Source organism: Otolemur garnettii, unplaced genomic scaffold (genome assembly GCF_000181295.1).
Source record: "Otolemur garnettii isolate 467f Iridium unplaced genomic scaffold, OtoGar3 scaffold00105, whole genome shotgun sequence".
Taxonomy (NCBI): Eukaryota; Metazoa; Chordata; class Mammalia; order Primates; family Galagidae; genus Otolemur; species Otolemur garnettii.
This window is the reverse complement of record NW_003852500.1, coordinates 2,896,568-2,922,326: the sequence shown is the minus strand read 5'-3', so window position 1 is coordinate 2,922,326 and position 25,759 is coordinate 2,896,568. Positions and strand designations below refer to the sequence as shown.

General features: G+C 47.4%; 1 protein-coding gene across 1 annotated transcript in view; it reads left to right on the top strand.

Annotated features, from left to right (window-relative positions):
* UNC13A (unc-13 homolog A) overlaps nt 1–25,759 on the top strand; it is a 64,168-nt gene that overhangs the window by 20,101 nt on the left and 18,308 nt on the right. The window contains exons 10-29 of the mRNA XM_012809390.1: nt 2,485–2,692; nt 7,895–8,425; nt 8,908–9,016; nt 11,603–11,649; nt 13,737–13,815; nt 13,978–13,983; nt 14,478–14,549; nt 14,883–15,102; nt 15,946–16,173; nt 16,975–17,116; nt 17,221–17,390; nt 18,313–18,428; nt 19,372–19,535; nt 19,952–20,102; nt 20,394–20,462; nt 20,796–20,885; nt 21,103–21,237; nt 22,761–22,894; nt 24,358–24,443; nt 24,637–24,763. Coding sequence (XP_012664844.1) covers nt 2,485–2,692; nt 7,895–8,425; nt 8,908–9,016; nt 11,603–11,649; nt 13,737–13,815; nt 13,978–13,983; nt 14,478–14,549; nt 14,883–15,102; nt 15,946–16,173; nt 16,975–17,116; nt 17,221–17,390; nt 18,313–18,428; nt 19,372–19,535; nt 19,952–20,102; nt 20,394–20,462; nt 20,796–20,885; nt 21,103–21,237; nt 22,761–22,894; nt 24,358–24,443; nt 24,637–24,763 — 2,884 coding nt within the window. The remainder of the gene's footprint in view (nt 1–2,484; nt 2,693–7,894; nt 8,426–8,907; nt 9,017–11,602; nt 11,650–13,736; nt 13,816–13,977; nt 13,984–14,477; nt 14,550–14,882; nt 15,103–15,945; nt 16,174–16,974; nt 17,117–17,220; nt 17,391–18,312; nt 18,429–19,371; nt 19,536–19,951; nt 20,103–20,393; nt 20,463–20,795; nt 20,886–21,102; nt 21,238–22,760; nt 22,895–24,357; nt 24,444–24,636; nt 24,764–25,759) is intronic.

Genomic DNA, 25,759 nt, shown 5'->3' with positions numbered 1-25,759 from the left:
CTCAGCCTGGTCAGGACAATTTGGTAGAAAGAATGCTGATTTATGCAAAGACTAAAACTCCAGATAATTGGGTGGAAAAACAATTGATCAGAGGAATATTTTGGTGACTTCAACAAATCGTCCAGAGTTGCACAGAGGATTGTCCGGCTTTTGGATTTCCATCCCCAGGCCTGCACAGCGCCATGTCTGATTCATACCACTAAGTCATGGGAACTGGAGGTAAAATTGCTTCTCCTTTTGCCTGTAGTGTCAGAGTTGGCAGCTTCAGATGGTGCTCCTGTATAGCAAGGTCAGGATAAAAAGCTTGCAGGTCGTAGGGGCCCAAATCAAATGACAACCCAGGAAGCCAGGGTCACCTTGCTAAAGTCATCTTTGCTAAGTGAAAATGAACTTAGGATTTTTCTAAATGCAAAATAACTTAGGGAATAAGTTATCTTAGACAAATAACTGTCTAAGGATGAAATTAATTTTTCAATGCCACAGTAAAGGGAATTTAGACCTAGTTTTCTAACATGTAAAGATGTATGTGATTAGCTGTAAAAAAAATTAGAAAGTTAAGATCATAAGGTAAGAAAAATATGCAAACATCTACCAAATGAGCAAAAATAGTTAAAGTCGTAAAAAGGTACAAACCAAGCCAAGTACAGTGGCTTGCACCTGCCATCCCAGGTATTTTGGAGGCTGAGGTGGGAGGGTCACATAAAGCCAGACGTTCAAGACCAGCCTGGGCAACATAGTGAAACCATCTCTTTCACTGAAAAAAAATTAAGTGAAATCTTTTTAAAAAGGTATAAACCACTTCTTGGTACATAAAATCATCAGTAAATGAACACTGTCATGGAGGTTACCATGAGCCGCCCAATCAGAGTTTTAACATTTTTCTAGACTATTTTCAAGCCAAGTGTTACTTTCTAAATAAATTCTCTCCTGTACCACAAAATCTAACCTCCTTTGATGCTGCCAGCAACACTCCCAGCCCTCAGAAGGTCCCATTCACTGGTCTGAGACGTTAAGGTCTCTGCTTTTTCCTCTTCCCTTTTCTGTTCTTTTTATGCTTTCTACATGGGCTGTGTTTTGCTTTGATTTTAAAATAAAGATAACTTTATCATTAATTTCAATTCTAAAAGTATTAATAACACGTGTGTTATTGAAATCATTTTTGTCCTGAAGGTACAGAAAGGAATAAAGAGCATGTACAATCCTCAATTATCCCACTACCCAGACATGCTGCTTTTAGAATGAGAATGCTTGGGCTCGGCGCCTGTGGCTCAAGCGGCTAAGGCACCAGCCACATACACCTAAGGTGGCAGGTTTGAATCCCCAGCCCGGGCCCGCCAAACAACGATGGTGGCTGCAACCAAAAAATGGCCGGGCGTTGTGGTGGGCGCCTGTGGTCCCAGCTACTTGGGAGGCTGAGGCAGGAGACTCGCTTGAGCCCAGGAGCTGGAGGTTGCTGTGAGCTGTGATGCCATAGCACTCTACCCAGGGGGACAGCTTGAGGCTCTGTCTCAAAAAAAAAATAAAATAAAATTAGAATGTTTGACTTGTTTTATGATTCAGAATACATTTTTCTTTTTACTAAGGAAACAAAAGCAAGCCAAAGTATTTTTTAATTCTTAATAAACACTTGATGTTTGGCAGCTCCACTCCCTTCCATTCAGTGCTAGATTCTGCGTGTGTGGTGGTCTTGCCAGCCTAAGAATCTAACCTCCATTTCTGAGGGAAGCAACACCCTGTCTTAGTGCCGTCTTTGGTCTTGGACATGTAAATTCAGGTCTGGGGGCCTTCCCCTCGGATATCAGTAAATCTCCACAGGTTAAAAGCATTTACTCCAACTTGTCCTCCTTATCTCCCTCCAACTCTCCCTGATTTTTTTTTTTTTAAGAGACAGGGTCTCACTTTGTCACCCTCGGTAGAGTGCCATGGCATCACAGCTCACAGCAACCTCCAGCTCTTGGGCTTAGGTGATTCTCTTGCCTCAGCCTTCCGAGTAGCTGGGACTACAGGCACCTGCCGCAACGCCCAGCTGTTTTCTTGTTGTAGTTGGCCGAGGCTGGGTTTGGAAACCTACCACCTTCAGTATGTGGGGCCAGCGCCCTGCTCACTGAGCCACATGTGACTTCTGTTATGAGAAACTCTGCCTGATGGAAAAATCTCATTTTTAGAGAGCCTGAATTTCAGCAAAGTTCTTCCTCACATGTGAGCTGAAGGATGCCCTCTAATTTGTTCCTGTTTTCTTTGCATTGTAGAGCCTCCCCTAGGCCCTAGACTCTAGGTCCAGTTTGACCCACATAAAGCAAAGCAGGGTTTTTACCTACCTTCTAAAGTCTATACCTCCATTAACATGACCCACAATCCTTTATCCATTCTGGTAAAATTTTCTCTTCTTGGCTTAGTCACACCCTAAGTGTGAGAGACTACATTGATCCCCATTCTGTGCTCTCTCTCTTCTCACCTTCTCCCCTCACCTCATCTCTTTTCCAGATGATGATCCTGACAGTGCAGTGGACGATCGTGACAGCGACTACCGCAGTGAAACAAGCAACAGCATCCCACCACCCTATTACACTACATCGCAACCCAATGCCTCAGTCCACCAATACTCGGTCCGCCCACCACCCTTGGGTTCCCGGGAATCCTACAGTGACTCCATGCACAGTTATGAGGAGTTCTCTGAGCCACGGGCACTCAGGTAGCTGCTATGGAGTAAGTGGGTTTGTGTGTGTGCGTATGTATGAGGGTCCTGCTCTGTCCCCTGCAGTAGAGAGAAGGAGGTGGGCCATAGGGACCAGGACCTGGAGGTGGAGGTAAGAGCATCTAAGAGAGCAAAATCCAACCTTTCTTGTGGGCAGTAGAGCTCTTTCTTTACCCAAAGCCTTCCAAGAAAATTCTATGAACTTGGCCTGGTGCAGTGGCTCATGGCTATAATCCTAGCACTTTGGGAGGCCGAGGTGGAAGGGTCACTTGACTTCAGGAGTCTGAGACCAGCCTGACCTCGTCTCAACAAAAAATAAGAAAAATTAGCCAGGCATGGTGGTGCACATCTGTAGCCTGAGCTACTTGGGAGGTTGAAGTGAGAGGATTATTTGAGCCAAGGAATTCAAGGCTGTGGTGAGGTATGGTCAGGCCTGTGCACTCCAGCCTGGGTGACAGAGCAAGACTTTGTCTCTAGCAAAGAAAAACTTCTATGAGCTTGATAAAAGGAGATCTGCTTTGGTTGAAGAAAAAAGGAAGTCCAGGTGCCTGAGAAGTTCTCCTTAAATATGAGAGCTTCTTGTTTCTCCCCTTAAAAGCCATTGGTCCTCATGTTCTCTCCAACTGGGTGAGAGAGGGGATGGGTAGAGAAAAAGATGAGCATTAATGGGAGGTGGTGAGGAAGAGTGACACTGGAAAGACATCCCATAGCTGGCTGGTGATCTCAGGGGCAGCTCTGCCCAGCCCTCTATGGTATCCCCTGACCCTGTGTTCCAGCATGGCAGACATGGGCGCAGTGACCATGTACAGCCACCATCACTACTCCCTTGAAACAAGGCTAACCCTAGACCTGCTGGATTGGTGGGTCCCCTGACTTCTGCCTGGAGATATGGGTTGGTCCCTGAGTCTGGGAGTCTGAAGCCCATCACTGCCACTCCTCATCACCGACATGATCACCCATCTCTGGTTTCTAACCAGAACAATGACAAACGTGGTATTAAACAGGTTAAATATTTCTAAAGCACTTATAGTGGTGGCTGAGAGTGTTATATGTTGACTGTTAGGTCAACACAAATAATGGTATTTGGAGCTCACTCTGTGCCCAGTGCCAGTTCAGCACCTCCCCTCCATCATCTCATTTTATTCTTTGTATTGGGAATATTATTGGTCCCACTTGACAGAGCATTATGGCACAGAGATGTTAGGTAACATGTTTGAGGTCACACAGTTGAGAATCATTGTAAAGACTAGCATTTACAAGAGACCTGCCAGGTGTCAACTCATCGGCCTGGTGTGAGTTCTGGTCATGGTCAAAATGTTTTCTCCCCTAAGAATACATTTCCTCCATTAAATTTAAAGGATGAGCAGGAAGAAAATTTTGAGTACTGTGTCCTCCCTTGGTATTGAGCCTATACTTGTATTATTAAGACCCCAAAGAATCTTTTTAAGATAGCTCAAGCTAGGTATGTGATGTGCACCTGTAGTCCCAACTATTCAGAAGGCTAAGGCAGGAGGATCGCTTGACCCCAGGAGTTTAAGACCAGCCTGAGAAACGTAGTGAGATCTCATCTTTAAAAAAAGAAAGAAAAGAAAACTGTTTGGCTCAGTTCACACACACGCAGCAGGAGTGCTTCTTACTGCAAGACCCTGATATTTGGAAGTGGAAAGTTAGCCTCTATCTTAGGTCCAGAAGTGAGGTATTCACATCAGGTGAATTTGAAGAAGTTGCCAAAGAAACTCAGTTATCAAGGTAAAAAAAAATCCGTGATGAACAAAATATCAAATTCAATATTTTAAAAGATCACAATGAATGTAAAACTCTATGAGAAAAAAATTCATCAAAATGTACTTTTATAAGAGTGCATGTAGGCTCGGTGCCTATAGAATAGTGGTTGCAGCACCACTGAGGGTGGCGGGTTCAAACCCAGCCTGGGCCAGCTACAACAACTGTAACAAAAAATAGCCGGGTGCTGTGGCAAGCGCCAGTAGTCTCAGCTACTTGGGAGGCTGAGGCAAGAGAATCACTTGAGCCCAAGAGTTTGAGGTTGCTGTGAGCTGTGACACTACAGCATTCTACAGAGGGTGACATAATGAGACTCTGTCTCAAAAAAAGAGTGCATGTAAATTATATTTCAATAAAAATTTTTTAAATATATGACGGGGAGGCAGCGCCTGTCGCTTCAGGAGTAGGGCGCCAGCCCTATGTACCAGAGGTAGTGGGTTCGAACCCAGCCCTGGCCAAAAGTGCAAAAAAAAAAATATATATATATATATAAAATGGGTCAGGTCAAGTGGCTCATGCCTACAATTCTAGCTCTCTGGGAGGCCGAGGCAGGTAGATTGCTTGAGCTCACAAGTTTGAGACCAGCCTGGAAAAGAGTAAGATCCTGTCTCTACTAAAAATAGAAAAACTAGCCTGGGATTGTGGCAGGTACCTATAGTTCCAACTACTTGGGAGGCTGAGGCAAGAGGATTGCTCAAGCTCAAGAGTTTGAGGTTGCTGTGAGCTATGACACCAAAGTATTCTACCCAGGGCAACAGAGTAAGACTTTGTCTCAAAAGAAAAAAAAATCCATGATGAACAAAATATCAAAATTTTAGGTCATGACAGGATCTGACCCTGCATTCATAGGATTCAGCCTCCCCCATCTCATACTATTTCTAGTTTGTAAGCAAGAAAAATAATGGTTAATTGTGCTAGACATTCTAATGAGTTGCAATAATTTACGTATTCCTTATATGATTCTATGAGGTAGGATTTACCTCATCTCCCCATGGCTTTATAGACAAGGAAATGAGGGGCACAGGAAATGACCATCTTCTTGGTCAGAGAGGTTAAGTGCATATCTCAAGGTCACACTGCTAGTAAGTGGCTGAGCCAGGATTTGAACCTAGTCAAGCAGGCCTCAGAGTCCATTTCCACAGCCAAAATACCACATTGCCTGTCAGCACTAAAGAAGTCATCAGTAATCCACAGTTAGCCTCTGGGCCTGCAGCTGGGAAAAGGTGCTGTTCCCTCTGCATCCTGCCCCAGCAGCGTTGGCTGAGGGCATTGTCCTGTTCTCTGTGCTCCCACCAGCCCGTCTGGCAGTGAGTCCCTCAGAACTACCTGGCACTATTTAGGTCCAAAACTTCAGGGGCAACACACAATTATTAAATACAATTTAAAAAACAATAAATAAAATTACTCAGGCTCCTGAATGTCAGAACTTTTCTGAGCCTTGATGAGGAGAGTAATTACACCAACAAGTGTTTGTATTGTGACTGAGATTTGAAGAACTCCTCAGAATGATTTTATTTCTAGTGCAGTGAAAAAAAAAATTTTTAAATGGTCCATCTCTGTGCCATTGAGATAAGCTGAGCTTTCAGAGCTCGTGTCCAACATAGTAGCTGCATGGGGATTTTAAAAGTGAGATTTAAATTAATTAATATAAAACTTTTGCCACTCTGTTGTACTAGACACCTGTCGAGTGCACAAGAGCCACGTGTAACTGGTAGCTACCACGTTGGAACAGTAAAGATAGAAAACATTTCCGTCTTTGTAGCAGAGTCTTGGAAGAAGGGCCAGGGTTGGACATCCTGGTGGTGGGGGAGGGAAGGGAGGAGCTCCTCAAAGAGGGTGCATGGGAGCCCACACTTGAAGGATAAACAAGGTATCAGAGGAAGGAAAAGGATTTTTAGGCAGAGGCAACAGTTTGGCTAAAGGCTGGAGGGGTTCATGAGGCCAGATCACGCAGAGGGGCCCTTGGATAGCAAGCTCAAGATCATGGGAGGCAGGGGAGGCACCTGAATGGAGTCAGGGCTGTGTTGAGACCCCAGATGTAAGAGCTGGAGGGGAGGAAGTCTTGGCAATCCCCAGGTCTCCAGTTTGAGACGAAGATGCAAAGCAAAGCAAAGCTTGGGGCAGTTTATATGACACCTGAAGTGGCAGGTAGACCTATCCAGGCCTGTGTTTTGGACCCTAGTTCGAGGCTGGGTCCCTCCAAAGGGACCCCAGGATGTGCTAGAGTGGACTTTGGGGGTATTCCCAGCAGAGGAAGGTTGGAGTCCTTTACAGACAAATGCTTACTGACCTCCATGTCTCATCTTCCACTGTCTGCAAGGACAGGCACTAAAAAGTAACCAACTAAACACATGAGCTAACAAACAAGGGCCAGAGAGAGAAGCCCTTATTTTAAATTCCTATAGCATCCCTGGGGCTGGCTAGGGAAGGGGAAAGGGGTCCCAGGCACCTAGAACACAGATGGTATTTAATCAGGGAATGATAATGTCTGTTGAGTGACTGAACGAATGGTTAGAAGAGAGCTGAGTGGTGACTCCTCTATGTTCTCCTGCCTGCCATTGGGCAGAGAGAGAGATTTCTTCCCTATCATGTTCAGTATGATTCAGGGTGCATATAAGGAGCATTTAATGGGGGCCTGACCTGGCCAGAGGATGAGGAACATTCACCCAAGGAAGTGACATTTTAATGGGTACCAAAGGATGAACAGGAGTTTACCAGGTAAAGCAAGCAAAGAAGAGAACAGATGTGAAGGTTTGAAGATGGTAGCATGGGTTTTATTCCAAGGCACTAGGGAGCCATCACAAGATTTGGAACAGGGAAAGGATGTGATTAGAGTTATGATATTAAAAAGCCCTCTTGTGGCTTCCAAGGGAAGCAAGGACTGTCAAGGAACATGTAACAGAAATGGTAGAGGCTAGACTAAGGTAGGGCCTGGGGTACAGGGAAGTAGATGCATTTCCCATACACTTTCAGTGTAGAGGTAAGGGGGTCCAGCACAGAAACAGCTGTGATGGACACTGAAGCAGGTAGTGGGAGCAGGGAGGCCCCAGTTCTCTGAGAAGACCATGAGAAACCCAGGTTCAGATGGGGGCCATCAAAAGATGGGCATGTCCACATTCTAGTTTCAGGAGCACTAGGTGTCCGAGAAGCCCATTGCAAAGACGCTGATCCAGGACCCCAGCTCAGTGTATCGCTTGTCTCTCCCCCCGACCCTTCACCAGATCGTAAATGCCACAAGAGCAGGATTCATATCACTTTTGTCCATGGCTATGTATTCTGGCATCCAGAGAAGGGCCTAGCACACAGTAAGTGCTTAGTCAGTGTTGAGTGAATCCCTAGGTGATAGAATCTGTGTGGCAGGGCTTGGGCAGGTAGCAGCTTGGTGCTCCGGCCCCTGAACCCAGCCTGTTCCTGCAGCCCCACAGGCAGTAGCCGTTATGCCTCCTCAGGGGAGCTGAGCCAGGGGAGCTCACAGCTGAGTGAGGACTTCGACCCAGATGAGCAGAGCCTGCAGGGCTCTGAGTTGGAGGACGAGCGGGACGGGGACTCCTATCACTCGTGCCACAGCTCCGTCAGCTACCACAAAGACTCACCGCGCTGGGACCAGGATGAGGAGGAGCTGGATGAGGAGGAGCTGGATGAGGATCTGGAGGACTTCCTAGAGGAAGAGGAGCTGCCTGAGGATGAGGAGGAGCTGGAAGAGGAGGAGGAGGAGGAGGTGCCTGACGATGTGGGCAGCTATGCCCAGCGTGAGGATGCAATCGTGGCTGAGCCCAAAGACTTCAAGCGCATCAGCCTCCCACCAGCCGCCCCTGGGAAGGAGGACAAGGCCTCAGTCTTGCCTGCTGATGGCGACATGGCCAAGGCAGCCCCCAAGCCAGCCACGCCCGAGGAGGTGACTGTTACTGATCGAGCACCTGAGCCCGAACCCTCCAAGGCCGAGGAGAGGTAACGAGAGGTGACTGAGGAGTCAAAAGGGCTGTCACAAGTCATAAGGCCAGTGGAGCTGCATTGGCTCTAGTGTGGACCTAGGCAGTTGCCAGGGCTGGAAGTTGTCCCAGGGCCATGGGCTTATTGAAGGGATCATAAGTGCCAGTGAATTGGGGAGGTCAAAGGTGTTCACTGGAGTCATGAATGGGTGTAAGGGGTTGTGACCTTAGGGGCTGCTGGGGTTGGAGAAGACACAGGGCTTCAGAAGGATCCTTTGCAAATAGGATTACAAAGGATCACAGGGGCTGAGAGTAGTGAAAAGGGACCATGACAGTGTCAGGGAAGGAGTGAGGGGCATTGAGGTGGATCAGTAGGGACACATGTGGGTCCTAGTGTCTTCGAGGGGCCAGAGACGCCCCTGAGTTGGAGGGTAGGCGTACAAGGGAAGGTCAGAGTCATGGAGGGCTGTCCTTGAAGCTTCCCAGCTTTCCCTGCCTCAGTTTCAGGCCGCAAGAGGATGAAGAAGGTCAGGAGGGTCAGGACTCCATGTCCAGAGCCAAGGCCAACTGGCTGCGAGCCTTCAACAAGGTGCGGATGCAGCTGCAAGAGGTGAGTAAACAGGTGGCTCATTCCCCAACCACACTCTGCCTGGCCCTGCCCAGGGCTCCTTGCAAACAGGGCTTGGCCACACCCAGTACCCCGCCTCAGACACCCAGCCTGGCCACGCCCAGTGCCCCCGCTTGCAATCACCTTAGCCAAGCCACTTTCATCAGCGCCCAGGCCCAGCCTGGCCATGCCTCACCCACTCTGACTCTCCTGGGTCACGCCCACAAACAGCTCACGCCTTCCCCCTGCCCTACTCACATCCAGCCTGGCCACGCCCAATTTCTCACCTATACCTAGCCTGGCCACACCCAATGCCTCCACTCCAACCCAGATTGGCCAGGACCAACTCTTTTCCCACACCCAGCCCTTACCACACCCACAGCAAGTCTGGTCACGCCATGCCCCGCCCACACCAGTCTAGTTATAACTACTTCTAATCCCTACACCAAGCCTGGTCATGCCCATTCTGGTCATACCTACACCCCACTCCCACCCAACCTGATCATGTCTGCACGTGCCCATGCCTTCATGTTCTTTGGCCTCCTCCATATCCAGCCTATGGACAGGCTGGCTGCTCCCGTTTATCCACTGGCACCCTACCACGCCTGCGCCCCTCTAGCCATGTTCTTCCTTGGCTCCACTCACACCTGCAATGGCCCCACCCACACCTGAAATGGCATCTTGCTTGGCAGCCCCTCCGTGTTACTAGATAGGGCACGTGAGATTGGGGAGATAGGATCAGACACAGTACAACAGTACCCCTTCCCGTTCCTGGCCCAGCCCCTGCTAATGTGACCTTTCCTACCTACATCTTGGCCCCGCCCATCTCCAGGCCAGCCTGCAACCCCACACCAGCCAGGACTTTCTAATTGGGGAGGGAGGAGAGGCAGCTGGAGCTTAGGGCTGAAGTAAAACTACAGCTATGTCAAGGGTCAATTCATGGTTAGGGATGGAGGTCAGGGTTACAGCCACAGTCAGAGATCAGAGGTCATGGTTAGAGTGTTAGACAAAGGGGTTAATGCTTGGGGTTAAAATGGAGGTCATTGTCAGGGCTGGAGGAAGGTCTGACAGGTCAGAACAGTATGGGAGGAATTAGATGCAAAATAGAATAACATCAGAACCATTGTGTCTGTTCAGATGGGTAGCAGAGTTGAGGCCATTCATTTATTTATTCATTTGACTCACTCTGGGCTGGGTACAGAGCAGTGTTGCTATCCAGGGTGGTCCTCCAAAATGAGGTAGTGCTAGCAGGAAGAAATTCTAAATAGACTCCAGAGGCAGAAAGTTCAAACCAAATTTCTTATCTGTTTTAAAATAGAATTTTATTTTATTTTTATTTTTGAGACAAGATCTTGCTCTGTTGCCCCGGCTGGAATGCAGTGGCACAATCATAAATCACTGCAGCTTTGAATTCGTGGGTTTCTGCCTTAGCCTCCCAAGTAGCTGGGATTACAGGTGTTCTCTGCCATGCCTGGCTAATTTTCTTTCACTTTTTTTATAGACAGGATCTTGCTATGTTGCCCCAACTTTTCTTAAACTCCTGGGCTGGAGCGATCCTCCCAGCTTAGCCTCCCAAGTTGCTGGAATTTCAGGCATGAGCCACTGCACCTGGCAGATATTTTTTTTTTTTACTAAATAATATTTTCACATGGTTCTAAATTCAAAAGGTATCAAAGAGTATATGGCAAAAAAGCTACTGAATAGTAATTTTTGCTGTTGGCAGATCAAATAAAAAACACCAGCTACTGCTGGAACTATGTGACATAAAAAGAAAAATAAACTATAAGAGAGCACTGTATCCTTTTACTTTATTCTCCAGTGTTTTAAAGAACCATTTCTTTTTAAATAAAACTTCAGCTTGAAAAAAAATAAAAAATAAATAAACTATAGAACTAGTGATATAACAAGAAAAATAAACATGGACAAGTTCTCTGGGTTTCACAGAAAAGGCATAAAACTAATCCAAGGCAATCAGGAAAACTCCCTGGAGATGATACTTAAGGAGAAGGGCTATCCAAAATATTTCAACAATGTTTCAGAAGCGTGCTGCCACTCCCGTGATTTGTGTTAACCCTTTAGTTGCAAGATGGAGGGCATGTAGGGGGTGAGTGAGACCTGAGTGATAAACAGAGGCTGGTCAGGTCTGGAAGATGAGAGAGCATGCCAGCTAGCAGCACAGCTCAGGCAAAGGCCCTGGGGCATACAGCAGATGAATAAATGAGGCTGAAAGGAGTTTAGGGAATGACAAGATCTTACAAGTGTTCGAGAAATTTTACCTCCTGAGGATCCCAGAACTATAGAGCATGAACCATTATTTAAGATGATGCTAACAGATACCCAGGTGTGATCGATGGGGAGACCAAAGTCCACTGAGGTGAGTGAAAAAGAGGACCTCCTCTCTCCTCCAGCCCATTTTACAAATGGACAAACTAAGGCCCAGTGAAAGCCAGGGAGCTCCCTAAGGATACACAGCGAGGAAAAAGACCCAGGCCTCCTGACTCCCAGCCTAAAGGGAGTCAGAAGTGGGTATGATGCCTTCCTTAGGAAGAGAGGGAGTGACCACACTGACCATGTCTGTCTGTCCTGCAGGCCCGGGGAGAAGGGGAGATGTCCAAATCCCTGTGGTTCAAAGGCGGGTAAGTAATGAAACTGAGCCATGGGAAGAAGTTTTGAACCCAGAGCCCAAGACTTGTTTATACCTACGCCTCAGCCTACTGAGGGCCAGGAGGGGTTCTATTTAGACAAGGGACAGATTAATCACAGAAAAAAATAACATGGCCACTCTCATAAGACACAGAACCACAGACAGATACCAGAGACAGTCATCTTTGAATTGATACAAAGACACTAAATTCTCACAGCAAACCCAGCCAGAGTGGGGAGGGAGCTGCTATCCCTATGTTACAGATGGAGAAATTGAGTCCAGAGAGGTATGTGCTTGCTCAAGCCACTTACGTAAGTCATGACCATTTCTCCATAGAAATAAATGTAAGATAAAGTAGAAACTATTTCCTGCACTATACATCTGGAACCTTGGAGGGAAATTTTTGCTCTGATTCTATTTTTAAATGACTCAGATTATTGCTACAGTTGCTGGCTCTTTAATTAGTGATGATTGTTTAGTCTTCAGTGGAGCATGTTGTCATATCAGTCCTCCTAAGTTACTGACTTCTCAGAGGTGTTGGCCTGCACAAGATATTTTAAAATCATGCCCATGTTTTAAAATAGCAGCAAGATAGTGACCTCTTTCCTTTGTACATCCCTTGCAAACAGGAAGGGAGAGAGCAGCTGGGAATCCCAAATATATGAGCAGATGCCCTGGTTGGAGATCCCTGCAGGCAGGGCCTGAAATAGGGATTCTTGTGCTCATGATTTATGAAGGAACTGGTCTTAGGAGAAACCTGTGAGGCAGGCAGCATCAGACAAGGGGAAGCAGCTGAGGAACGATGTCATTCAGGATCTCTAAGGTCATTTAACCTGACACTGTAGGAAGCTCTGTAACATGAATAGCATTTCAGGGTTTGTCCAGGGTCCTTGGATACCAGGCACCTCTCTCAGTGGCCAATGAGAACCTTCTGGAGAAGGACAACATTTGAAACCTCTATGGGACAGCTGTACCTTTCAATAAAGAGGATTGGGACAGGTCACTACAGCATCTGCTACAATGGCCAGTTACCATTAATTCACCAGCTGAGGCAAAGCCACCAAGATCTTGACAACAACACAAACACAATTTCCAATTCTCTTTTCCATTAGCTTTGAAATCACTCTTTCCTAAACAGATTCTAAACATATACATATATTCCCAATTTTGATCATAAAAAAAAAGGTTTTGCTCCTACTTTAGTATAGTATAGTATAGTATAGTGTTTATTTATTTATTTTTTGAGGCAGAGTCTCACTATGTTGCCCTTGGTAGAGTGCAGTGGCATCACATCTCACAGCAACCTCAAACTCATGGGCTTAAGCGATTCTCTTGCCTCAGCCTCCCCAGTACCTGGGATTACAGATGCCTGCCACAGCACCCGGCCATTTTTTTGTTGTATTCTGTTGTTATTGTCGTTTAGCAGGCCCGAGGCTGGGTTCGAACCCGCCAGCCCCAGTGTATGTGGCTGGCGCCCTTACCACTGAGCTAAGGGCGCCGAGCCATTAGTATAGTATTTAGATTTGTCTTAACTCAAATTTTCATTCAAAGTGGGCAACTGTCTTCCCATTTTCTAGATGAGGAAGTTGAGGCTGGGTACCTTCAATTCCTTGGGGATGCTGCAACAAAGTACCGCGAAAGGGTGGCTTAAAAGTACCTAAATGTATTCTCTCTCAATTCTGGAAGCCATAAATTCCAAGGTGTCAGCAGGGCCACAGTCCCCCTGAAACATGTAAGAGAGAAGCCTTCCTTGCATCTTCTAGCTTCTGGTGTTTGCTTGAAATTCTGCTTCATTCCAATCTCTGCCTCCATCATCACATGGTTGTTTCTCCCGTATGTGTGTCTTCTTACAAGGACACCAGTACAACCTCATCTTAACTAATCACATCTGCAATGACCCTATTTCCAAATAAGGTCATCTTCTGAGGTAGAAGAGGTTAGGGCTTCAACATATCCATTTCCAGAACTCAATTACATTCTTAACACCTGGGGAGGTCGAGTGTCCTGCCCAGGCCTCTGATAATGCCTGTGTGAGGAACTGGGTGGCCTGGACCCTCAAAATCTCTGTGTGTCTTGCAGCCCGGGGGGTGGTCTTATCATCATTGACAGCATGCCAGACATCCGCAAGAGGAAGCCAATCCCACTCGTTAGCGACCTGGTAAGCACTTCGCCCTTCACTCCCACAGCAGAGCAGGCCTGCTATAAGCAGTGTGCCACCTGTGCAACTGCCCATGGTGGACCTGGGGCTGGGGGCTGACTAGGGATTCCTTGGGTCTAATACAGTCTGATTTCTACTTCACGTGCTGCATGGACGCTTCAGGCTATGGTGAGTGATGGAGACCTTGACCCCTTGGGTGCCCTCTCCCAACTTCCTCACTGGGATCTTCCAAACCAGCCCCCAATTTATGGATTCCCGGGGAACATTGCCATGTACTACCATTCATGGGTAGGGAGAAGAACATATGACTCACCGCCTCTGAGCTACCTTGGTTCATGGTGAGGCTGATGGTTTAGCTCTGTGGTTGGTGACCATGGCCGAGCCTGGCTCCCAAGTCCTGTCTGGGGGTGGTGTGAGTCAGGGATGTGGGGCTGTTCACTTCCAGGGTCCCTTCTAAAACAGAGCCTCTATAATTTTCTAATTTCTTTGCTGAGTCTGCACTGGCTTCCATCATGACCTATTTCCAATTTGCTCCAATCTGTGGCTGGTGGCCCCAATCCATGGCTGGCCTTTCCCATGTGTGGCTGTGAATTCTTCCCCTGGCGATGATCCCCTGCGTGTCAACCCTGGTGACTCCCACCTCTGTGACCTTCCCTCTCCAGTCCTTGGTCCAGTCCAGGAAAGCAGGCATCACCTCAGCCTTGGCCTCCAGCACGTTGAACAACGAGGAGCTGGTGTGTGGGAAGCCGCCTTCTCATGGGGTGGGAGCGGACTGGGATGGGAGCTCCCTGTAATGTAGCCCCTGAGGATTCCCAGGAAGAGAAAGGTCGAGTGGCAGACACTGGCATAACCCATCAAGGATTCTGATTGCTTGGGAGTCTGGGAGGGGCTGGGAGTTTACTGTGACCAGCACTGGGATGGAGCAAAGCAGGACAACACACTGTATCCCATGATAGTATTAATGTGCACAAATATGATTTAATAAAAAGAAAAGAAAAGAAAAAGACAGTGGCCCCATTCAGGTTAGGGCCACTGCTGCACCCCATGTCTTACTCTCTCCTCTTCAGAAAAACCACGTTTACAAGAAGACCCTGCAAGCCTTAATCTACCCCATTTCGTGCACGACGCCACACAACTTCGAAGTGTGGACGGCCACCACGCCCACCTACTGCTATGAGTGCGAGGGGCTATTGTGGGGCATCGCGCGGCAAGGCATGCGCTGCACCGAGTGCGGCGTCAAGTGCCACGAGAAGTGCCAGGACCTGCTCAATGCCGACTGCTTGCAGCGTGAGCGCGGGGCCGACGTGCGGGGAGAGGGGTTGGAGTAGGGACCCCTGGAGCTTCTACACCGGCCCAAATCGAAGCGGGTGGGGAATCTAGGGGGAGTGGACTGGACTGAAGGGAAGGGTTGATGAGTAGGGAATCATGGGGCGGGGAAAGGGCGGGGTGGATCAGACCAAGGGGGCGGATGTCTTGGAGACCCTCCAGACTGGAGGGGGCGGGGCTATGGGCGGGACATCACCGGGGTTGGGGTGAGGGGGGCAAAGGATTGCAATAGGGCATCCTGAGGGGGTAGAAGCAGAGCCAATGGGGCAGGACCCCGTGGGGAAGAGTTAGAGGTTCGAGGGTAGGGGGAATGTCAGGGACTACCAAGACTGTGCAAAGGGAGAGCTTAATGAGAACAAGTGGTTCCCCAGGAGAACAATGGGTTAGCTCAGAAGAGGGAGTGGGTCTCAGAGAGGGAAGAGCCTCACGCTGGAAGGATACTGTGGAAGAAGGAGTTTGGAAGGAGGTGGGGACTCAGAATGGAGGACTTTGGAGGAGTAAGATCAGAGAGTGGCTAGGGCTCAAACGGGGTAGGGCCCAGAAAGAGGTGAAGACTCAAGGGGGCAGGGCTCAAGGTAGGAGTGAGGCTCTGAGAAGGAGCGGGAAGTGGAGGGTGACAGGTATGGTTGGGGGGGGATTCAGAAAGCAGGTAGGAAACTAGCTTCTGGAGAGGGTTCCCCTAGGCCCCCACGACTTAAAGTGCCACAGCCAAGGACGCTCTCTAGTGGGGGCGGGGCTCTCGCTCTGGAGAGGACACACAAGGCAGGGTGCGCTTGGGACAGTGACGGCCGCGGGCGTCCGCAGGTGCTGCGGAGAAGAGCTCCAAGCACGGGGCGGAGGACCGCACACAGAATATCATCATGGTGCTCAAGGACCGCATGAAGATCCGGGAGCGCAACAAGCCCGAGATCTTTGAACTCATCCAAGAGATCTTCGCTGTCTCCAAGACCGCGCACACGCAGCAGATGAAGGCAGTGAAACAGAGTGTGCTGGACGGCACGTCCAAGTGGTCCGCCAAGATCAGCATCACTGGTGAGGGGGCGTGGGCAGCTATGGGGCCCAGTCCTCCTCAACCTCCTGTGCTGGGTCTCATGGCTCTGTCTCTCCTCTTTGCTGCGTGAAATTGCGCGTGCTTGTGTCTATCCCATGTCTATGTGTGTGCGTGCTCATGGGGCGGCCAGGAATGTCTCCAAACACTTGCGCTTGACATTCCATCTGGGTGCAGCTTGTTTGGTGCCCTCCAGAAGGAAGCCCCAAGAAGAGAAGTTGAAGGCATATGGTTTATCTGGGAAGTGAACCCAGAAAGCCCTAGGTAGGGGTGGAGAAGTTAGGCAAAGGGAGAAAAGGGGGCACCAACAAGCAGGCAATGATTAAGGAACAATGTGGAACATGCAGTTCAGAGTGGTCCTACACAGGTGCTAGGGCAGTGGGAGTGCTTATCCATGTCCAATCTCATCTAGATTTCCTGATAAGCAGATGGAGGATGAAGATTTCAGCATATGTAGGCTATATAGGAAATAACCCCAGGAAGTCTATGAGGAGTCAGAGAGGGAAGGGTCCCTGCAGGAGGCGCTAATGAGCTGGTGACTTCGTGGGCATGTGGGGCTCAGTTCCCCTAGGTACCCCAGGGAGCTCAGGGGTAGGAGCACCTTCTCATTGTTATTGGCTGAGGGCTCCCTCCATATTAACTCTCTATGGAGGCTGCTGTGCCCAGTGGTTCATTGTTCTTAGGCCACATCACAGTAAGCAGCCTGAAGCATGTGGTAATGACTGTTCTTGGCATGCCTCACTCCTTGAATGCACGTTTGTGTTTGTCCTGTTTGTGTCTTTCAGTGGTCTGTGCCCAGGGCTTGCAGGCAAAGGACAAGACAGGATCCAGTGACCCTTACGTCACAGTCCAAGTTGGGAAGACCAAGAAACGAACAAAAACCATCTATGGGAACCTCAACCCCGTGTGGGAGGAGAATTTCCACTTGTAAGTGTCTGGCTGGGTCCCCAGTCCCATGAGGGTCTCCCAAGACTGGCCCTATGCTGGCCTCCCTACTCCCATCCCTGATTCCTCCTCCCCTCCCCCCACAGTGAATGTCACAACTCCTCTGACCGCATCAAGGTGCGCGTCTGGGATGAGGATGATGACATCAAATCCCGCGTGAAACAGAGGTTCAAGAGGGAATCTGATGACTTCCTAGGCCAGACGATCATCGAGGTGCGGACGCTCAGTGGCGAGATGGACGTGTGGTATAACCTGGGTGAGATGAGGGCGTTCTGGGAGGCTGAGCCTGCTGGTAAGGGGTGGGGAACCAAGGATCCAGCCAGAGCAGGGAGCCCATCCAGAGGGGAGAGACATATTTTCAGGAGTTTGGTCAAGGAGCCTAATCTGGTGGGGGAGGCAGGGTCTCTGAACCCAAATCGATGGGGGCCAGAAGCACCTGGGAAGCACTTAATTCAGTTTATGATGGGGTGAGGGGATCAGAATCTCCATATCCCAGACCCATGAGGGAGCCAGGAAGCAAGACCTAGTCTGAGGAGGGAGGCACAGACTGAAACTCAGTCTAAAAGAGAAGATTAACCTTTGAGAATCTAGTCTAAGGAATGGCATATTGTTTGGGAATACTAACATGAGAGGGCTGCTACAGATCCAAGATCGCTATGTAATGAGTAGAATCTGGAGAGCAGAATCTGACGGGGGTGGAGGGGTGTGAGCCCAATCTGAGGAGCTAGGAAGAATCCAATCTGAGAAGGGTGAGCAGAGCCCAGGAAGCTCTTGGGTCGGTTGGGGGAATCTAGATATCACATTTTGATTGGGAAGGCAGGAATCCTGGGAGTCCTAGTCTGAGGAGGGAGGCACAGACCCAGGAATACTAAGATTAGTAGACTGTGGAGAGTGTGATATGATGGGGAAGCAGCAGGAAGAGCTACTAGTGTAAGGAGGGAGACAGAAACCTCATTGGAGTGAAGAAGCAAGGCCTGGGGTCCTAGTTTGAAGGAATAAGCAAGGCCTCAGGAATTGTAGTCTAACGGGGAGACACAAGCCTAAGAAGACAATCTAAAAAGAGACACCCAGGCCTTAATTTCAGGGAATCTAAGAGAGCTAAAAATTCATGCATACATTAAAATAGCCCAGGGCTACAGTGGGAAGTCCTGAAGTTGCCATCTCTTTCTGCCCTGCAGATAAGCGAACTGACAAATCTGCTGTGTCAGGTGCCATCCGGCTACACATTAGTGTAGAGATCAAAGGCGAGGAGAAGGTGGCCCCCTACCACGTTCAGTACACCTGTCTGCATGAGGTGAGGACCAACCCTCGGCCTATCCCACACTCCCTCCAACTGCCAGCTACTCATCTCCAGGTTCTTCTTTCTGTCCTAGCCTTAAACAGTCATGGCTGGGCTGTTTGCATCTGGGTCTGTCTCTTCCAGTTGCCTAGGGGTTCCTGAAGAGAATGTTATCCCCAGGATTTAGTGTGTTCAATGAATGCTGATAAATGAAAGAATGAGTGAATGGACAAATGAGTGAAGAGTAGATAAAAAGACAGATGGAGAGATGGGTGAATGCATGAATGGATAGATAAGTTGGTAAGTAGATGCATAAATAGGTGAATAAAGGATGGCTGGATTCTTGAATGATTAGAAGCATACATGAGTGGATGGGTAAATTTTAGTATATTTGGATAAACTGATGGGTTGATAAACAGATTGGTAGATAGATGGTTGAATGGATGGATAGATGAATTCTTGGGCATATTAAGTTGTGAGTAGACAGATGCAATGGATGGATGGATATGTGGTTGAATTATTAAAAGGATGGATGAGTGTAGGGGTGAATTTTTGAGTAGTTGGATGAGGACAGATGTGTAGTGAGTAAATGGATGGTGGAAAGATGACTAGATGGGTGAGTGTGTGAATGGATGGATAAGTGGATAAATGGATAGAAATACATACAGATGGATGGGTGTGTATTGTAGTAGATATATGCATGTGTATTGTAGTAGATATATTCATGTGTGGTTGAATTACTGAAAGAATGGATGAGTGGATAGATGAAATTTGGGGCAGTTGGATGGGTAGGTGGGTGGGTGGATGGATGGATGAAGAGGAGATGAACAAATTAATGAATAAACAGACAGATGGATGATGTAAGGCCTCAGACCCTGGGACCTCTGAAGAGTAGATAAAAAGGATAGATGGTTGAATGGATGGATAGATGACTACATGTTCTCCCCTTTGGTGGCAGAATTTGTTCCACTTTGTAACGGATGTGCAGAACAATGGGGTTGTGAAGATCCCAGATGCCAAGGGTGATGATGCCTGGAAGGTTTACTACGATGAAACAGCTCAGGAGATTGTGGATGAGTTTGCCATGCGCTACGGTGTTGAGTCCATCTACCAAGCCATGACGTGAGGCCGCAGGCTGGGGCAGACATAGGGCGAGGTGCAAAACATAGGAGGGTGAGGGGTCACCAAATGGACACTGGCAGATCTGGAGTGGGAGGGGTTCTTAGGAGGAGAAGGAGCCAGAGAGGAAGTGGGTGTGGTGCGGGTTACATGATTCTGAAGATCGTATAAGTGTCAGTAAAGTACCCTGGAGATCAAAAAAGTGCCAGTATTGACAGCTGGAGTGACAGGGACCAAAGAGCCACAGTCAGGAGCTGACATAAGGCAGCTCAGATGGATGGAAAGACAGACACAGAGAAGAGATGCAGAATCAGGCATAAGAATGGCTTGGGGGGTGGGGCAAGGGAGGCATTAGAGTAGGGAACTCAGCCTGTCCTGGCTAGACCCCAGGCCCAATGCCTCCTGCTCCCTCTTGCCAGCCACTTTGCCTGCCTCTCCTCCAAGTACATGTGCCCTGGAGTGCCTGCCGTCATGAGCACTCTGCTTGCCAACATCAATGCCTACTATGCGCACACCACCGCCTCCACCAACGTGTCTGCCTCCGACCGCTTCGCTGCCTCCAACTTCGGGGTCAGTCCTAGGGGCTGGGACTGGAGGATTAGGGAGAGCCCAATCCTGTGCTAATTCAGATCTAGTGTGACTACTGGGTCCCTAATCTGGACCCAATTTGTACCAGTCATTACCCTCTCTAAGCTCTGTAGAATGAAAACAAATGTTATGAGAGTTCAGTGCAATGGTGGATGGGGTGCGCTCAGTGTATAGTGGGCACTCAGTCAAGTATGGCAGCCACCAACATTAGCTACTTCATATGAGCAACATATCCTGCCTTCACTCATTCTCTCTCCTCCCCTGCCTCCTCAGAAAGAGCGCTTTGTGAAACTCCTGGACCAGTTGCATAATTCCCTGAGGATTGACCTCTCCATGTACCGGGTAGGAAGTGCATACATAAGGATTTGCTGCCTCCTGTGCACTTGTGTGTGCCTAGAGGGGACAGTTCCCAGCAGATGTGTACATGGGAGGACCCATCTTAACACATAGGATGTGTTCCTCTGAACCATATACACATATATGAGTAGTACCTACCTAAACATGCTTGGTGCATCCAAGCAGAACCCCACCTGCATCAAGGTGTTTGAATTACCACCCCCCTAGCCCACCTCCTGAAACTTGAGAAACTTTGTATCCCCTCTAAAATGCTGTCTCCCTCTCCCGTTCCCCCTGAGTCCTCTTCCATAAACCCACCTCTCTTTCTGCTCCCAACAGAATAACTTCCCAGCCAGCAGCCCGGAGAGGCTCCAGGACCTCAAATCCACTGTGGACCTTCTCACCAGCATCACCTTCTTTCGGATGAAGGTAGAAAAGGACTCAGTTTCATTATCTCCCTCCAAGGAGGATTCTCTAAGACTCCCAGTTCATAGAACAAGTAACATTTTTCCTGGAAAGTAGCATCCTTTCTCAGTAACATCCTGCCTTCATACTACTTTTTCTTAACCACACAATGACCTGTAGCCACTTCCTGAGTACCTCCTCTCCCAGCTGTGCTCACCCCTGCCTGTCCTCCTCCCTGCAGGTACAAGAACTCCAGAGTCCTCCCCGAGCCAGCCAAGTGGTAAAGGACTGTGTGAAAGCCTGCCTCAACTCTACTTATGAGTACATTTTTAACAACTGTCATGAACTCTATAGCCGGGAGTACCAGACAGACCCGGTGAGGAGCCTAGATAGGGCAAAATAGAACAGGGGACATCAACCACAGATGGGCCCAGCTCTGCCCCTTCCTGGGGAATTTAAGCTGTTCTGCACCTCAGTAACTTCTTCTGTAAACTGGAGTCATAAATCCTCATTTCGGGATTGGGAAGAAAATCTATGAGATACAAGTTTTAGAAAAAATACAGTAGGCACACAGTACATCTGGTTTCTTAGTTGAGGCTGGCATAAAATAATGTGCCTGGCCTAGAATCACTGTTTAGTAAATGTTGAGTTGAATTAAATTTCTTGGGTCACTTCACTTCAATTTCAGATCATCCAACAAGTGCTTATCTACACATATAGTGTTCAGGGTTTGTGGATAAAGTTTCAAAGACCTTATTAGTCCTTTATGAGAAAAAGAGGTAAAAATTAGAAATTTACAACCAAGGGTGATTTGTACAGAGATAGGGGGATCTCAGGATGACTTGAGAGCCTCACTGCATCCCTACCACGGCTTCTCCTAAGCCTGGATCAGTTCAATTTTATTAATATTTCATTCTGTTCCTTTACATTCAATTGACTTGATTTGAAATCAGTCATTCTTATCTGAATTGGGTTTAGGTGAACTGTATCAAATTGGGTTGAGTTTAGTTCAACTAGAATTTGTTTAGTTTAATTTATTTCTATTTGGTTGACTTAACTTACAATTGTTCTTGAACAATTAGCAAGCAGAACTGAGCTGCATTAAGTTGAGTTTAAGTGAGTACAAATTCATTCAGTTCTGTTCAGTCCAGTTGTTCTAAATGGGGTTAAATTAGCTTGAGTTAGGATGACCTGGATTGTTGAATCAGGTGCTGCTGATTTCAACTGAGTTAGATTAAATTAGGCTGATTTTCATTGAATACTCTAATTTCCATGGATAACTAAAGTTAGGTTGAATTGGCCTGAGTATCTTAGGCTTGTTTTAGGTAGGTAGAGTCAGGTTGGGTTGACTTGCACTGAGTTAGATTCGATTGGGTTGGCTTGGGTTGAATTCAAATCAATTTATTTCCATTATTTTGACTTGGATTGAAGTAAATCTTGGACAAGTTGATTGGGTTGAATCCAATTAAGTCCATTTGAGTTTGACTTAATCAAGTTTAATTCCACTCCATTCAGTGTAATTGGCCCAAGTTCAATTCCATTGAATGAACTCTGAGGAGAACTGACTTCTGTTAAGCCAAGGGGGTCTGATTTGCATTCATTTTCATTTTATTTGGCTTAGTGGAGTTGGGTTTGTTCAAGAAAATTTAGTTCCATTTATTTCCACTCTGTCTTATAAATTAAGACTGAAAGTCTTATGCTTTGTCAAGGTTTGTTGAAATGAGCTCAGTTTGCGCCAGTTCATATGAGTTCAGTTAATTTCTGTACAGAATTCCTACCTGAACCACACACATTTTAAATGGGGCCCATTTCTCAACAACTTCCTGCCCCTCACTAATGAACTAAGTCACTACCGACCTCTGGACCCCTTATAACCAATGTCTTCACTTCCCTTTTCAGGCCAAAAAGGGGGAAGTTCCCCCAGAAGAACAGGGCCCCAGCATTAAGAACCTTGACTTTTGGTCCAAGCTTATTACACTTATAGTGTCCATCATTGAGGAAGACAAGAATTCCTACACTCCCTGCCTCAATCAGTGAGTTGTGTCTCTGTTTGGTTAATTATCTGAGGGTCATCATATGTGTGTGTGTGTGTACGTGTGTACACAACTTTGTGTCTTGTGTGTAAAAGTGATCACATCGGCTCGGCGCCTGTGGCTTAAGCGGCTAAGGCGCCAGCCACATACACCTAAGGTGGCGGGTTCAAATCCAGCCCAGGCCCGCCAAACAACAATGACGGCTGCAACCAAAAATAGCCAGGCGTTGTGGCAGGTGCCTGTGGTCCCAGCTACTTGGGAGGCTGAGGCAGGAGACTCTCTTGAGCCCAGGAGTTGGAGGTTGCTGTGAGTTGTGATGCCACAGCACTCTACCCAGGGGGACAGCTTGAGGCTCTGTCTCAAAAAAAAAAAAAAGTGATCACATCTAATTATACATAAAATATGTATGTGGGAGAAATTTGGGGTGCAATTGTGCTGTAAAATTCAGATATAAGTATAATTTGCAAACATAAAATTGTGTGCATGCATACAATCACTGGTGTCATCAGACATGTACATATTGATTTGTGTGAATGACATTGTGTGCACATGTATATAATTTTGTATGTGTGCTAGAGTAGGTTCATTAATAATAATAGATAGTGTTGTTCAAGTATTTACTATGGGCTACTCTTCTGAGTGTTGTACATTTAAATTGCATTATATCTTACATGCGTGGACATCATTTTGTATACAGTTGTGGTCAATTGATTTGTGTATATGTGTCTAATTGTTGAGTGAACTTCAATATACAATGTTGCTCAATATATAATATTGTATATTGTGTACTTATGTGTGAATGTATGCAGTTTTTGTTTGTGGACTTCTGTATCTGTAGAATTTCATTTGCATTTAACTTAATGACCTATTGTGTTTTATTCCTCCTATACATGAACACTAGCAAGGCCCCAAACTTTGCAGCACTACCATCTCCTGACTACTTAGATACAGAATTAAGATCAGGGATTTAGAGGGGTTGAAAGGGGGATGGTAGATGGTAGATTCATGGTAGATAAATGGATGGATGAACAAGTGGATGGATGAATAAATGGATGGATGGATGGATGGACGGACAGGTGGATGCATGGATAGATTAGTGGAGGGATGTGTGTGTGGATAAAGAAACAGATGGATGAGGAAATGAATGAGTGGATAAATTGCTGAATGGTGGGTGAATGAATGGATGAATGGATTGACAAGCGATAGGTAGTGAATGAATGAGCAGATAGTTGATGAGTGGGTGAATGAATGGATGGAGGGATGGGTGGGTGGTTGGGTGATGGGGGATCAGAGAGAAAAAAGATCTTAGTGCAGAATCACTCAGCAAGTCAGTGGCTATGAGAGAACTTGAACACAGATCCCTCTGCCTTCCCTACATTTCCCTCTGGGGCAGGGAGGGACACAGTAGCTTTTGCCATCTGGGTTCCATCTGCAAGGTTTCATACTTCCCTGACCTTTGCCAGGTTTCCCCAGGAGCTGAATGTGGGTAAAATCAGTGCTGAAGTAATGTGGAATCTGTTTGCCCAAGACATGAAGTATGCCATGGAAGGTGAGTCCCCCACCCCATCTGTGTCCCCCAGCCTGGCTGCAGCAGGTAGCAGTGCCTCAGTGTCCCCCTTCAAGGCTGCAAGTGCCCTGGACCCTCATGCCTAATTCAGATACCAGCGATGGCCAGAGCAGGCCATCTTTGAACAAACCCAACTCCTGCCTCTTTGCTGACCCACTCCCTCTCTTCCTACCAGAGCATGACAAGCATCGCCTATGCAAGAGTGCTGACTACATGAACCTCCATTTCAAAGTCAAATGGCTCTACAATGAGTATGTGGCAGAACTTCCTGCCTTCAAGGACCGTGTGCCTGAGTACCCTGCGTAAGTCCCCTGGGGCAAGCCCAATCCCAAGTGAGGACTGTAGCTCTGACAGCTAGGAGGAAATCCAGAGAGGAGAGTAGACCTACTCAGGGTTACCTGGGCATCAGGGTCACAGGTGGTGCTCAAGCCCAGTGTTCTCAATTCTTAGTCATTGAACTGTGGACCCATAGCTCCCAAAATTCATAGTCATAACAGCAACAGGAACCATGCAGAGCTCTTCCATGGGCATTTTCTCATTTAATCCTTTTGACAGTTCTGTGAGATGAGGTGAGATCATTATAATTCCCATTTTGTGGGAGAGAAAATGGAGAGTTGGCTGGGTGCAGTGTCTCAAGCCTTTAATCCTAGTACTGTAGAAGGCCAAAGTGAGAGGACTGCTTGAGGCCAGGAGTTTGAGACCAGCCTGGGCAACATAGTGAGACCCCATCTCTATAAAAATCACAAAAATTATTGTGTGCTTTTGTTCTACAATAAATGTATGTTAATGATGAAAAAGTTACAAAAATTAGCCTGGTGTAGTGGGTGGGTGCCTGTAGTCCCAGCTACCTGGGAGGCTGAGACAGAAGGATAGTTTGAGTCTAGGAATTTGCGGTTCCAGTAAGATATGATGATGCCACTGCTCTCTAGTCTGGGTGACAGAGTGAGACACTCTCTTAAAAATAAAAAATAAAAGCCAGCAATAACAAAAGGAAATAGAGAGTTATGACCAAGGCAACATTGGTTAAGTTATGGAGCTGGGATTTGAACTGGGGATGTCTAACTCCCAGGCTGTGTGTTGGAGAATGGCATGGTGGCCACCAATTACTGAGGGCCTACTATGTGCCATATAATTCACTGCTCCCAGCAGCACTGGGGGATAGATAGTCTTCTGTTTGTATAGGTAACAAGAGCTCAAAGAGTAAACCCACTTGTCCATGGGCTATTTATCTGAACCAGGATTATAGAAGTCTTGACCCTGCTTAGTCAGTGGCCACTCAATCCGTTTCACAGATAAAG